Source organism: Oryctolagus cuniculus, chromosome 3 (genome assembly GCF_051225735.1).
Source record: "Oryctolagus cuniculus isolate XC-2025 breed Fujian yellow rabbit chromosome 3, ASM5122573v1, whole genome shotgun sequence".
Classification (NCBI taxonomy): domain Eukaryota; kingdom Metazoa; phylum Chordata; class Mammalia; order Lagomorpha; family Leporidae; genus Oryctolagus; species Oryctolagus cuniculus.
The window spans coordinates 172821184-172834264 of NC_142869.1; the positions used below are offsets into that span (position 1 = coordinate 172821184).

General features: G+C 42.5%; 1 protein-coding gene across 2 annotated transcripts in view; it reads right to left on the reverse strand.

Moving 5' to 3' along the window:
* The window catches only part of PTN (pleiotrophin), a 108627-nt gene that overhangs the window by 12303 nt on the left and 83243 nt on the right, over positions 1-13081 (reverse strand). For both annotated transcript variants that reach the window (XM_008258043.5, XM_002711960.6), the window contains exons 3-4: positions 11188-11361; positions 8370-8531 (exon numbers count right to left, since the gene is read on the reverse strand). In XM_008258043.5, coding sequence (XP_008256265.1) covers positions 8370-8531; positions 11188-11361 — 336 coding nt within the window. The remainder of the gene's footprint in view (positions 1-8369; positions 8532-11187; positions 11362-13081) is intronic.

Genomic DNA, 13081 nt, shown 5'->3' on the forward strand with positions numbered 1-13081 from the left:
ATGGAAGAGAAGAGATGGTCTTTGAAGTGCTCCTCATTTGCAAAGCATTTTTATATATGATGCCTCATTTCACCTTAATGACAATGCTATCAGGCATTCTTTGTCAACTCTGATTTATAGAAGACAAAAAAGATGCCATTCTAGTATGAAAAGGGACAGAGTTAGCTCCTCTCCCTTTAACTACACTATGGATAGAAAATGCAACAGAGGCCGGCGCTGTGGCTCACTAGGCTAATCCTCCGCCTGTGGCGCCGGCACCCTGGGTTCTAGTCCCGGTTGGGGCGCCGGGTTTTGTCCTGGTTGCCCCTCTTCCAGTCCAGCTCTCTGCTGTGGCCTGGGAGTGCAGTGGAGGATGGCACAGGTGCTTGGGCCCTACACCCGCATGGGAGACCAGGAGGAAGCACCTGGCTCCTGGCTTCAGACAGGCGCAGTGCGCTGGCCATAGGGGCCATTTGGGGGGTGAACCAACGGAAGGAAGACATTTCTCTCTGTCTCTCTCTCTCTCACTGTCTAACTCTGCCTGTCCAAAAAAAAAAAAAAAAAAAAAAAAAAAAAGGCAACAGAAGCATTGAAAGACATTTTCATCAAACAGAATTAAAAAGGAATAAAAACCATTAGACCAAAATGGGTAAGTGTGTGAGAAACACGGGATTCCCACAGGCCTCCCCATTCTGCCTCCACTGGTCAAATTCAAGGGCAGGAAGCAAAGGCCCTGTCAGGGGTCCCAGCACAGCCTGCGGTGGGATTCTGCCCCCTCACTTCTCTCAGGGCTGTTCAAGTCTCTCAGCCTAGAGACGCTCGTCTGTGCTGTGATCCCAGGCTCATTCCCAAAAGGTGGCAGAGCCAGAAAATGGAAAGAAAGGTTGAGGAACTCCTTTTATCTTGAAATGAACTAACAAAAGTGTCTATTTAGTGGGGAGAATTGAGAATGCTGGGAATATCACTTTGCTGACCCCCTTTTCCTACTTAATAATCAGCTGCCTAAAGCTGTGTCCTGCACACACAGTGGAGACTTACACTTAAACAGTTGCCATTCTTTTGATCTTTAAAGATGAGTTGTCAAACCTCAGAGAGGGCTGGGCAACTGTCCAGAAAAAGAGCAGCAAGATGGCAACACTGTTAGCAATAGTTGGGAAGACATAAAAGGGGCCAGGGGAGAACAGGGAAATTTAACAAGGATGTGGTTACAGAACAGAGTGGATTGGTACAGACAGATAGCGAGAGCAAACACTCTTCCCCTCCACTGCCAGTGACACAGACATCCATCCATGTGATGCCATCCCTGTCCATTCCAGAAACCGTTTGCAAATACCCATCTGCCCTATAAACTCAGACTCTGGTATGACTGTTTTTTCAATATTATTTAGGTAATTTGGGTAAAAGACAATGAGTAAATAATTCTATGGGAACAATAAAACAAGATCTTAAAATGTTCTGAGATGACCATTGAACCATAGGACCTACAGCCCTTGAGGGTTTCTCAAATCATCCAGGAGCCTCCCCCATAAGCCTCAAGTCAAGCCTCAGCCTTGCCCGACACTCATCTCACAACTACTCAAAATCTATTCCACAGGGCTGCACCTGCTCAAATAGATGGGACTGGCTTAGGGTTATGGCACCCCACCGGTTGGCTCCCTCCTGGATGGAGTCTCCATCTTCTAATTCCACAGTGAGTGCATCCTCTAGGGGACCACTGAGAAACACCTGTGGCTTGGAAAACAGTTTTTTACCTTCTAAAGAGTTCTCGACTACGAAATCTACAAAACTGTCAGCGTGGACTGGCCTTCATTTTCAGCTTTCATCACTGTTCATGGTCAGTTATTCCTGCAGAAAATAAAATGCTGGTGGCTCCAAAAAGGAGACATCGAACTCTCTTTCTAATGGGTGCTCAACTGTCCCATTATAGGATTGCTCTTGGCAACGTTTTTTCCATAGAATTGCAGCAATCCCTCATGTAACCCACGGGGAGAAGAGTGGTAAGTGTAATGATAGCCTCCTACACATTCCGATTTCCTTGCCTCACTGTGACAGATGAGCTCAATACCAATCTAAAACCCTTTGGCTTCTCTTCTCATGCTATAAGCTGAAAAGTCAAAGGCACATTGCTTGCAGTAGGATTTTCTAAGTTACCTGGTTTCTATCAAGCAGGCACATTTAAATGAGATATGGAGGTAAAAGTGGCCAGCTAGAGGGAGGGGCCAAATCTGGGGAGATGGGACATTCCAACGAGAAAGCTGATAGAAGTGTCTGTCTTGAGGGGAGAGCTATGGCATGGTTTCCAGTGTCCAGTTCTTACCAGTGTAGTTGCTGGGCACGGATAGTTTCAGCAAAAGGTTTACCCTAGATGGGTCACATATGGTGTGATTAGATGTTTCTCCTGGATCTGTTGCCTTTGGCTGCATTACCGCTAGCCTTGCAGCATCCAAGCCAGATCTCTGGCCCTCCTGGGGATCCTTTAGTCCCACCCTGCCATAGCAGCTTTCTGCTTAGCTAGCTAGGGTAGATTGTGCTGTACCCTGACACCATGATGGATGCTTAATAAATTCAATAAATTAAAATTCTTAATCTCTTTTCTTAAGATACTACAATTTCAATATCCAAAGCAATTGGTCACTGTTTTATCCTCACTATAGTCTGGTGATAATTAAGCAAATTCTGTTCAGGCAAGGACCCTTCCCCAGAGCAATCCTGCCTGCTTCCCCAGGAAAGCTACACTCCAAATAGGCATCTTTCAGGTCTCCTGTCTGTATATGCATGTCAATAATCTCTTCTAATACAGAAGTAGATCACAGGAATCTCTACTGAGATGAGGTGGGGTTCCCATGCAAGAGAATCGTCTAGTAAGTCTTCACTTGGTTTCCAGTGTCATTGAACTTGTCTTCCTTAATAGCCAGTACTGTTGAACTTGTGCACTGAGGCTAGAGTGCAGAGTTTGCACAGAGGCAATGTTGATCAGCAAAACTGTGAGAAACGGTAAGGCAATTCTGAACTAAAGTGGAGTATTTAGTAATTTCTTAGCATTGAGATGGCAAATTTAGATATCAAACCTCTCACTATCTCCTAAATAAAACTTTTGTACTTTAGCCTTATTATTAGCATTTAAGTCACAAAGATATTCCCCAGTTTTCCCTCAGTTTAATGCTGCATAGGAAATAGCTTCACCAACATTTTTACATTCTGTCTTAAAATTCAAAGACAGTGTTTTCTACACTGAAAATAAAGCAGCTTGTATGTTAATCCACTACCATTTCTCAAAACAAAAGAGGTCAGAAAACAAGCATAAGAGTTCTCAAAAACAAACACGGGACACACAAACAAAACAGCTGGACCACGTGTGGTGAGAAGGAAATCCAGCTATGCACCAATGACTAGATTATGTGGAGTGGTTCTATCTCAACAGTTACCGGTGTTTCTCAAGGTCACAATACCTTATGGGATTTCTTTAGGAAAGACTGACAACTATGTAAAGGCCCTTTCCTATAATTGTCATGTTTGAATGAAGGCAGAAAAATAGTATCCAAAGAGAACAAAACCTGGCACTGATTGATTCCACAGCATGATGGACAGGAGCGTGTTGCTGATGGTCTCTGTCCCCACTTGTTACCCGAGGGTTAGATGAGATCACAGCCAAGGTCCCCAGGGGACTTCTCCAATGACTTTAGATGGAAGAGTTATTCAATATAGCCAGGGTGTCCTGTTTACAATACAAAGAGGCAGCACAGGGCGATCGGACAGGCAGTCTTTCACATCAGCCCGACTTTTAATTTGAATCTTGTTTCACTGCTTAGGGGTGTCGTAACCTCCAGCTAGTTACTTAACCTCGCTGAGCCCTTGTTTCTCTTGTGCAGAGGAGGACAGAGAAAATTTACATGTGAAGCTGCTTTAAGACTTAAATGAAATGAAGAGCTCCTCTCTCTGTGCCCAGTTCAAAATTAATGAGTTTCCTACCTCTATATATTCTTCCCAGACTGAAATAAAAGTCTGCATTGATAACTTATTCTTTCCTGCAAGAAGCAAACAACTAGGTTCAGCACCATGATATAACCGGTGAAGCCACTGCCTGCAGCACCAGCATCCCATATGGGCACCAGTTCAAGTCCCAGCTGCTCCACTTCTAATCTGTCTTCCTGTTAATGTGCCTGGGAAAGCAGCAGAGGATATCCCAAGTGCTTGGGCCTCTGCATCTACATGGGAGATCCAGAGGAAACTACTGGCTATTGGCTTGGGATCGACCCAGCTCAGCCATTGCAGACATTTGGGGAGTGAACCAGTGGGTGGTAGATCTCATTCTTTATCTCTCTCTGTAACTCTGTCTTTCAAATAAATAAATAAATCTTTAAAAAAAGAAGAAAATAATTTACAATTTTGTCAATTGGAGACAAGTTCAATTAAGACTTCTTTGCTGCTCTGTCCATCAGTCTTGAGTATATTTCGTGTACAAAACCTTTTCCAATTTAGATTTATGTACTATGTAAATTTTTTTTAGTATCTACTGTTTGCTACTGCTATTCAGAGACCCAAGGGATACAATGGAGAACAAAACGGGCCAGCTTTCTGTCCTCCTAAGACTTCTATTCTGTGGTGTGTCTTCCAGAACAGTCTTAAAAATAATGTTGCAGAATATGTCACTATTGGGCTTTACAGAGGTCATCGTCTCTGATTCCAAAGGAAAATAATACCCACAGAGCTTCATAACCACACGTGATTCCAGTGAGAAGTTAGCAGAGTGCAAAAGAGGTCATGAGTTGAGAATCAGTCTTGGCGCTGTCATTTATTGGACAAATACTCCTTGATAAATAAATCAACTAGTTTCTCCCAGTTTCCTTTATAATAATATTGACTTGCAAAGACATATGGGACTTCATGAGACAATGTCTGAAAATCATCTAAAGCGACACTTATGAGTAGAAGCAAAATAATGATAAATGGCTTCTATTGTATTAGCATTTGCTTTTCCATTAGTCAGAAGAAAATGAGCTAACTTAAGGGAATCACAAAGAGAAACTTATAATATCTATATCCAGGGTTATTTGACAAAAAATACTAAAGCTATATATATATATATATATATATATATATATCTCACATATGTCACTTATTACATTTTGTCTACACTGAAAAATATTGTGTGTCCATTAATCAATCTCACTGGAGTGGACATTTGTCCTAACAGTAAGAAGCCAGTGTCCTTCAGTGGAGTATGTGGGCTCGAGTCCCAGCTCTGCTCCTGATTTCTTAGCTTCCTGTCATTGCAGACTCTAGGGGGCCACAGTGATAGCTAAGTCATCGGAATCCTGCCACCCATGAATGAGACCTGGATTACGTTCATGGCTACCTGCTTGGGCTCAGTTCAACATTCAGGAAGTGAATCAGTGAATGGTCTCTCTCTTTTTCCCAGCATTCCTCTCAAATAAATAAATAAATAAACAACAGTGGAAAATCTATCTTACACATCTTTCTGGCTCAACTACTGATAGATTTTTCTTTGAGCAGTGTGTCTGGTGCCAAAACAGCTCTTGCAAAACCAGCCACTGTTGGAAGGAGAAAGATCGGTTAGTTTAAAGAAAATTTTAATTATGCACAAAGGGAAAGTTGCATTTTCATGACCTATAAAATGCATAACCAATAGTCTGAAACATAGTGCTCATTAAGAAAAATCCCATTTCAATTAATTATAGACTATAATTCATTAGTATGTATGAAAATTACAGAATTTCTACCCACTTGAAATATTTTCCTACCGTTGAAAGCCTGAAACAAAATTTTAACCTTCATTAATTTTACAAGATGGAAAAACATAGAAAGGCGAAGTATCTATTGGTCCAGTGAAAAGAAAGACACAATTGCATGTATTTATCAAATATCCTGAGTGGTCTTTCCTGTTCATGTCCACTGCTGTTTCCTATGTATTCTGTACTTCACCAGACCCACCATTTCTTTTTTTTTTCTTTTTTTTCTTTTTTTTTTTTTTTTTTTGACAGGCAGAGTGGACACTGAGAGAGAGAGACAGAGAGAAAGGTCTTCCTTTTTGCCATTGGTTCACCCTCCAATGGCTGCCACAGCCGGCGCGCTGTGGCCGGTGCACCGTGCTGATCCGAAGGCAGGTGCTTCTCCTGGTCTCCCATGGGGTGCAGGGCCCAAGCACCTGGGCCATCCTCTACTGCACTCCCGGGCCACAGCAGAGAGCTGGCCTGGAAGAGGAGCGACCGGGACAGAATCCGGCACCCCAACCGGGACTAGAACCCGGTGTGCCGGCGCCACAAGGCGGAGGATTAGCCTACTGAGCCATGGCGCTGGCCCAGACCCACCATTTCTCCGCCTGAAAACATTCCCACTCCTTTTAAGAGGTAGCTTCGCTCTCCAGTAGGAAATAAGAACAGCATGCATGGATGCCTACGTGTGTACTTGCATGTGCATGCATACTTAATGCACCTATGTGGCAATTGCATCGATGGCTTCAACACTTTAATAATATTAATAACATAATGAATAACATTAATTCTCAATTTTGGCCTCAAATTGAAACTTTCTAAGGAACATTTAAGTGTTTAAAACTGATAGTCATTTAGTTGGTCCAGTTTATATCTGGGCCATGGAATTTTTGTATGTTTTCATAGGAAAATGTAAGAAAACTCTAATGTGAAACACAGGTTGAGAACTAACTGTACTAAAATGTAGAGAGTTCCTTAATTTTTCCTTTCCATTCTATATTTCTGATAGGTATTTGGTTCTTAGTTATGTTAAAATAACCTAAATTGAAGACTATATCTCCAAGTTCCTCTGCTTTCAGAAATAGTCACTTAATAGATTTGGCTGCTGGTTTTGATCAGACCTAGGTGGTTGTCGCTGGCAAAGTGACACAGTGTTAGCGGAAGTAGTCCCTGCACTAACCTCAACCCTGATGATCCCTATCAAATAAGCAACAAGCAGGACTTTTTATGATCTAGAAAGCACAGTCTGGACCCTAGACTCATTGTCAGCAGGTACAGCCTGCACTTGGCCAACTTGACATCAGAGGTAACTATTTTGTGGACAACTCTATCAGAGGCTGAAGAATCCCTCCTGACCACCAGCAGCAAACCAACTGATACCTCCAACCTTCTGGGGATCTTTTTACTTTTTTCCTATTTTCACTTATTATGAACATGTAATACAATGTCACTACACTGAGTTACTCCTCATAATGAAGCTGGCCATATGTATGAGTTCCCAGGACCATTGTGGGGTTCCAATATGAGTTGGGGCCAAGAGGGTATTTTACTTTCGAGTTCACTGGAGCCTATTACATGGGTTGGCCAAGACATCTCTAACCAAGTGCCATGATATTGGTGGCTTAAGCAACAGAAATGTATTTTCTCATAGTTCTGAAGGCTGGAAATTTGGGATCAAGGTGTGTGTAGGGCTGTTTCCTTCTAAGGCTTCTCTCATTGGCTTGTGGATGGCCATCTCCTCCCCCTTCTTCACATCATTTGCCCTCTGTGTGTGTCTCTGCCCTCCTTACCTCTTCTTATAAGGATACCAGCCATACTGTATGGCCATACCGGTCATACTTGTATGACCCGATTTTAACTTAGTTAACTCTTTAAATCCCTAACTCCAGTTTTTATCACATTCTGAGGTCTTGGAGGGTAGAACTTCAACATATGAATTTTTAGAGGGAGGGGACAAAATTCATCCCAAAGCACCCATGAAATAAAATAATTTAATGCCTCCTTGACCTCCCATGGCTGATATTCTATTTGTTTCAAACAATAGCCATCAGATTTGTTTTTGGTTTACTTTCTCCAGCCAGAAGTAGAAACTGACTTTCTGGAAAAGATAGCTCTATGTAATTTTTAAATTCTGTGATTTGAATGTAGCTGGTAAGCTAATACAACCCCAAGATACATAATGTCTCTGAAAGAAGTACAAGAAATACAGAAACTATCAAGTTATGCAGTGGAGAAAGGGAAAATGTGAAATAATTTCCCTGATTTGTGAAAACTATTTCAAATGATCTGAAAAGGGTTTGATATAAGCTTTTGTGCCTCGTGCACTTCATAAGCATTTTTTTGTCAGGATATGATTCCAATGTAAAGGATACATGGTCACCATACAATTGCAGCCTTAACCGGCCTGCTTGGCTAAGTTAGTTACTCTCATTATGAGACAGTACCAATGACCTTATTTATGCACAGGATTTCAACTTGAACAACAAACAGCCTATGGGAAGAACTTTCGTGATGCCCAACACACAGAACTTTTTCAATCACTTTCTTAAGGTGACTCACCTTATATTTCCTTCTGGCAAAAATTCAGATTTCCACACGTGAAAATCTTGCTTGACGCCATTAATTTGTTAAACTTGAGGTATAATGGCAAGGACCTACCTTGAGGTTTGGGCTTGGTCAGTTTGCCACAGGGCTTGGAGATGGTGACTGTCTTCTGGCATTCAGCATTGTGGAGGGCTCGCTTCAGACTTCCGGTTCTGGTCTTCAGAGCGGTGTTCAGATCACATTCTCCCCAGGCCTGGAACTGATATTTGCATTCCGCTAGGGACAGGGTAGGACCAAACAGAAATTCTTGAAAGTTTCTATTGTAATACCATGAAAATAAATATACACTTTTGCTTTTAACTTTTCGGACTGAGATAATTGTAATAAGCAATAATACATAAAGATTGCATGCACTCCTCACCCAGATTCTCCCAATTGTTACTGCTCACTTACGTATAACACACAACACAGCCCTGAAATTGATATTATTCCATGGAACGTTTATTCAGAGTTCACCAGTTCTATAAGAAAAAATATTTATTTTATTTATTTGAAAGTCAGAGTTATAGAGATTTTCCATTCGTTGGTTCACTTCCCAGATGGCTGCAATGGCCAGAAATGGAGCAGCCAGGACACAGACGGGCCCTCACATGGAATGCCAGTATCACAGGTGCCTCAACACCAGCCCCAGTGGTGTGAATTCTTGGCATATGTGCTGATGTAGGTGACCACCATCATCATTAATATACAGAACAGTTGCAACTAAAGGACTCCTTGGGTTATGATTTGTAGCTTATCACTTCCTTCTTTCCCACCACCTCAGTCCTTCACAGCCACCAATCTCTTCTCCAGCTCTATAATTCTGTCATCTTCAGAATGCCATGTGTGAACTCTTGAGACTGGCTTTTTTTCACTTAGCATAATTTCCCAGATCCATTGATCCCTCAATTTATGTTTATTGATAGTCGGCTTCTTTTTATTGATGACTAATTTTCCATAGCTTGCTGAACTCTTCACCAGAAGTACATCTGGGTTGTTACTGGTTATTGGCTACAAAAATAAACCTCCTATGTACATTCAAGTACAATTTTCTGTGGAAACATGCTTTTATTTTCTTTGTGTAGATTCCTGAGAAACGGCTAGATTGCATAGTAAACACATGTTCCGTTTTGTAAGAACTGCCCATATACTCCCAGTGTGCCTGTATCATTTTATAATTTCATTAGCAATATATGGATTATCTGACTTCTCTATGATCATGCTGGAATTTGCTATTATCACTACTAGTTAAAAATACCTACTCTGATTGGTGTATAGTGATATTTCAGTATTTCTTAAACCTCCATTTCCCAGGGGCCGGCATTGTGGGTAATGGGCTAAGCCTCAGTCTGTGGCGCCAATATCCCAAATGGGTGCCAGTTTGTGTCCCGGCTGCTCCACTTCCGATCCAGCTCTCTGCTAAGGCCTGGGAAAGCGGTAGAAGTCCTTGGGCCCCTACACCTGTGTGGGAGACCTGGAAGAAGCTCCTGGCTCCTGGCTTTGGATCGGCGCAGCTCTGGCCTTAGCGGCCATTTGGGGAGTGAACCAGTGGATGAAAGACTTTTCTCTTTGTCTCTCCCTCTCTCTGTAACTCTGCCTCTTAAATGAATAAATAAATAAAATCTCAAAAAAATTCCATTTCCCCAATGGGGAAAGAAGTTGCACATCTTTTCAGATATTCATTTCCCCCCTAAAGATCCTTTTTGGTAAAATGTCTGTTAATGTCTCTTCCCACTTTATTTCTAGAGAGTTAATTTCTTTCCTGTTGAGTTTTGAGAATTCTTCAGATATTCTACATTTTTATCCTTGGAAACATACTTTTGAAATTTTTGTAGCTGAATCTTTAAGGCTCCCATTGTGTAGTTTAAGATCAAATGTATCTGGGTTCCACCGTGCCTTTCCAGAACTTGTCTCCATTCAAAAAGTATTCCGAATACTACAGAGGTTGGAAAAGATATATGCATGCCTATTGTTTAGCTTTCTTCATGTGCCTTTAGACAATAGGGCACGTCTGGATCATCATGTTCCACCATGGCTAAGAAAGACAGAAAACCTGGAATGTGGAAGGAAGAGGCTTTTAGGGGTTCATGAATGAATTTAACGTTGGAAGTTAAGTTAAGTTGAGATGCGGTCTCAAATAGATTGGTCAGGACAGTGTGTAGCTGAAGAGTCAGCAAGAAAAACAACTGTGAAAAGTGGCTGTGGCCAGCCCTGCTGGGTTCTAACAAGCAAATCTACGGAGCTATATGGAGGATCAGGAGGAATCACAAGTGACCTGAAAGTGACAGAGGGAGACATGGAGAGACTGAGCAATAAAAGGCAAAAGGAAAAGAAAGGGAACTCAGAACGCACAAATAAGAAAAAATAAGAGGAGCAATGGAGGCGGGGGGGGTGGGGAGGGAGGGAGAGAGGGAGGAGGGAGGGACGGAGTTAAGGAGGAAGGGAAGGAGGAGGAAAGGGAAGAAGGAAGGAAGGAAGGGGGAGGGAGGGAGGGAAGAAGGGGAAAATGAAGAAGGGAGGGAAGGAAGGAAGGGGGGGAGGGAGGGGGAAGGGGGAAGGAAAGCGGGAAGGGAGAGAGGAAAGACCATTGGTCATTACTAGGAGGGATCATGTGTGTATTTTCTGTTCTTATAGGTAACGCAGTGGTTCTCAACCAAGAATGAATTTGACCCCTAGTGCCATTGGACGCGAAGTATCTGGAGGCATGTGTAGTTTTCACAACTGGCAGGCATGAAGGTGTTATTGGAAACTGGTAACTAGAAGTGAGCAACGCTGCTAAATATCTTATAATATACAAGATAGCTTCCACAACAAAAAATTCACCTGACCCAAAATGTCACGGGAGCTGAAAGTTGAGAAATGAAAAGCAATGGGATGACTGCCTGAGACTTACCTCCAAATTGCTTTTTCCAGTTGCAGGGGATCTTACATCTCTGGGTCTTCATGGTTTGTTTGCACTCTGCTCCAGTCCGAGTGCCCTCTCGGGTGCCGAGCCCACAGTCTCCACTGGTGGGCACACACACACTCCATTGCCACTCTCCACAGTCAGACTTCTTCACTTTTTTTTCTGGAAGATGGAAGAAAAGTAGTCAACATTTAGAAAATTCTACTCCTAGATTTGCATTCACTCCTGAGTGCCTTAATTGCAGCCTGTCTCTCTTCCCCCCTCTCTCTCCCTCCTCTATCTCTATCCCTTACCTTATTGTCCAGTAAATAGTAGAAACGTGACAGATGTTAGCTAGATGGTTGAATCAATGAACAAGAGAGGATAGAGAGGAAAAAACTGAAGAAGGAGCTAGAACTTATATTAGTTATATTATTATATTATTTTTTTTGACAGGCAGAGTGGACAGTGAGAGAGAGAGAGACAGAGAGAAAGGTCTTCCTTTGCCATTGGTTCACCCTCCAATGGCTGCCGCGGCCGGCGCATCGCGCTGATCCGATGGCAGGAGCCAGGTACTTATCCTGGTCTCCCATGGGGTGCAGGGTCCAAGCACTTGGGCCATCCTCCACTGCACTCCCTGGCCACAGCAGAGAGCTGGCCTGGAAGAGGGGCAACCGGGACAGAATCCGGCGCCCCGACCGGGACTAGAACCTGGTGTGCCGGCACCGCAAGGCAGAGGATTAGCCTAGTGAGCCGCGGCGCCGGCCCTATATTATTATATTATTATATTAGTTATATTAGTCTAACCCTTACTATGTGCCAGAGACTGTTAAGTAATTTACTGACAGCTCTTTTGAGGAGCAAACATTTCTATAAAAGAGAAGATCAGATAGTTAACCCTAAAAAATGGGAGACCACTCAATTAAAAAAAAAACAGTTGTCAGATTAGCCCTTTCAATGAAAACTGTTATTTCTCTTTTTTTCCAAAAAATGTTATCATAATTTCACTTATCTGAAAATAAGATATATGTCTTAATATATATCTATATATAGATAGATAGATCGATATATCTATAGATAGATAGATAGATAGATAGATAGATCTTCAACCAACTGGTTAACTCCAGAAATACTTTCAATAGCCAGAGATTGGCCAGTCCCAACCTGGGACCTCAGAACTCCACAAGGTCTCCCACATGGGTGGCAGGGATACAGGCACTCGAGCCTTCACCTGCCACCTCCAAGGGCACACAACAGCAGGAAGCTGAATTGGAAGCTGAGTAGCTGGGAATCAAATCGGACACTCTGTTACAAGATACAGACATCCCAAGCAACATCTTAACAGCTGTACCAAATGCCCGTACTCTTATTCCTTCCTGTGCCTTGTGGACAGAGTAGCATAATAAAAATATTGAGGATTACAGACTTAAACAGACTCCAGTTGCACAGCCTGTTTATTACCATGGGGGTGGAGTAGGGCTCTCCAAGTTTCACTTTCCTTCCTTGTAAGTATGAGAATGTTTGAGGAAGAGCGGTAACATAACTAAATAAGTAATCTGTCAACTGTGATTTCCGATAGAAATTTTTCTCCCTTTTTAGGATTAACTGATTTTTACATTTTTATTTATTTATGCAGGAGACAGAGAGTTCGCACCTGCTGTTTCACTTCCCAAATCTATACAACGGCAATAGCTGGGCCAGGATAAAGCAAGGAACTGAGAACTCAATGCAGCTCTCCCATCTAGATGGCCAGGACCCAACCATTTCAGTCATCCTCACTGCCTTCTGAGGTGTGCACTACCAGGAAACTCGACTTGGTAGTAAGCAGGGACTCAAAGCCAGGCACTCCAATATGGGAAACAGACGTCATAACCATTAGGTCAAATGCCTAGTCAGCCTTAAC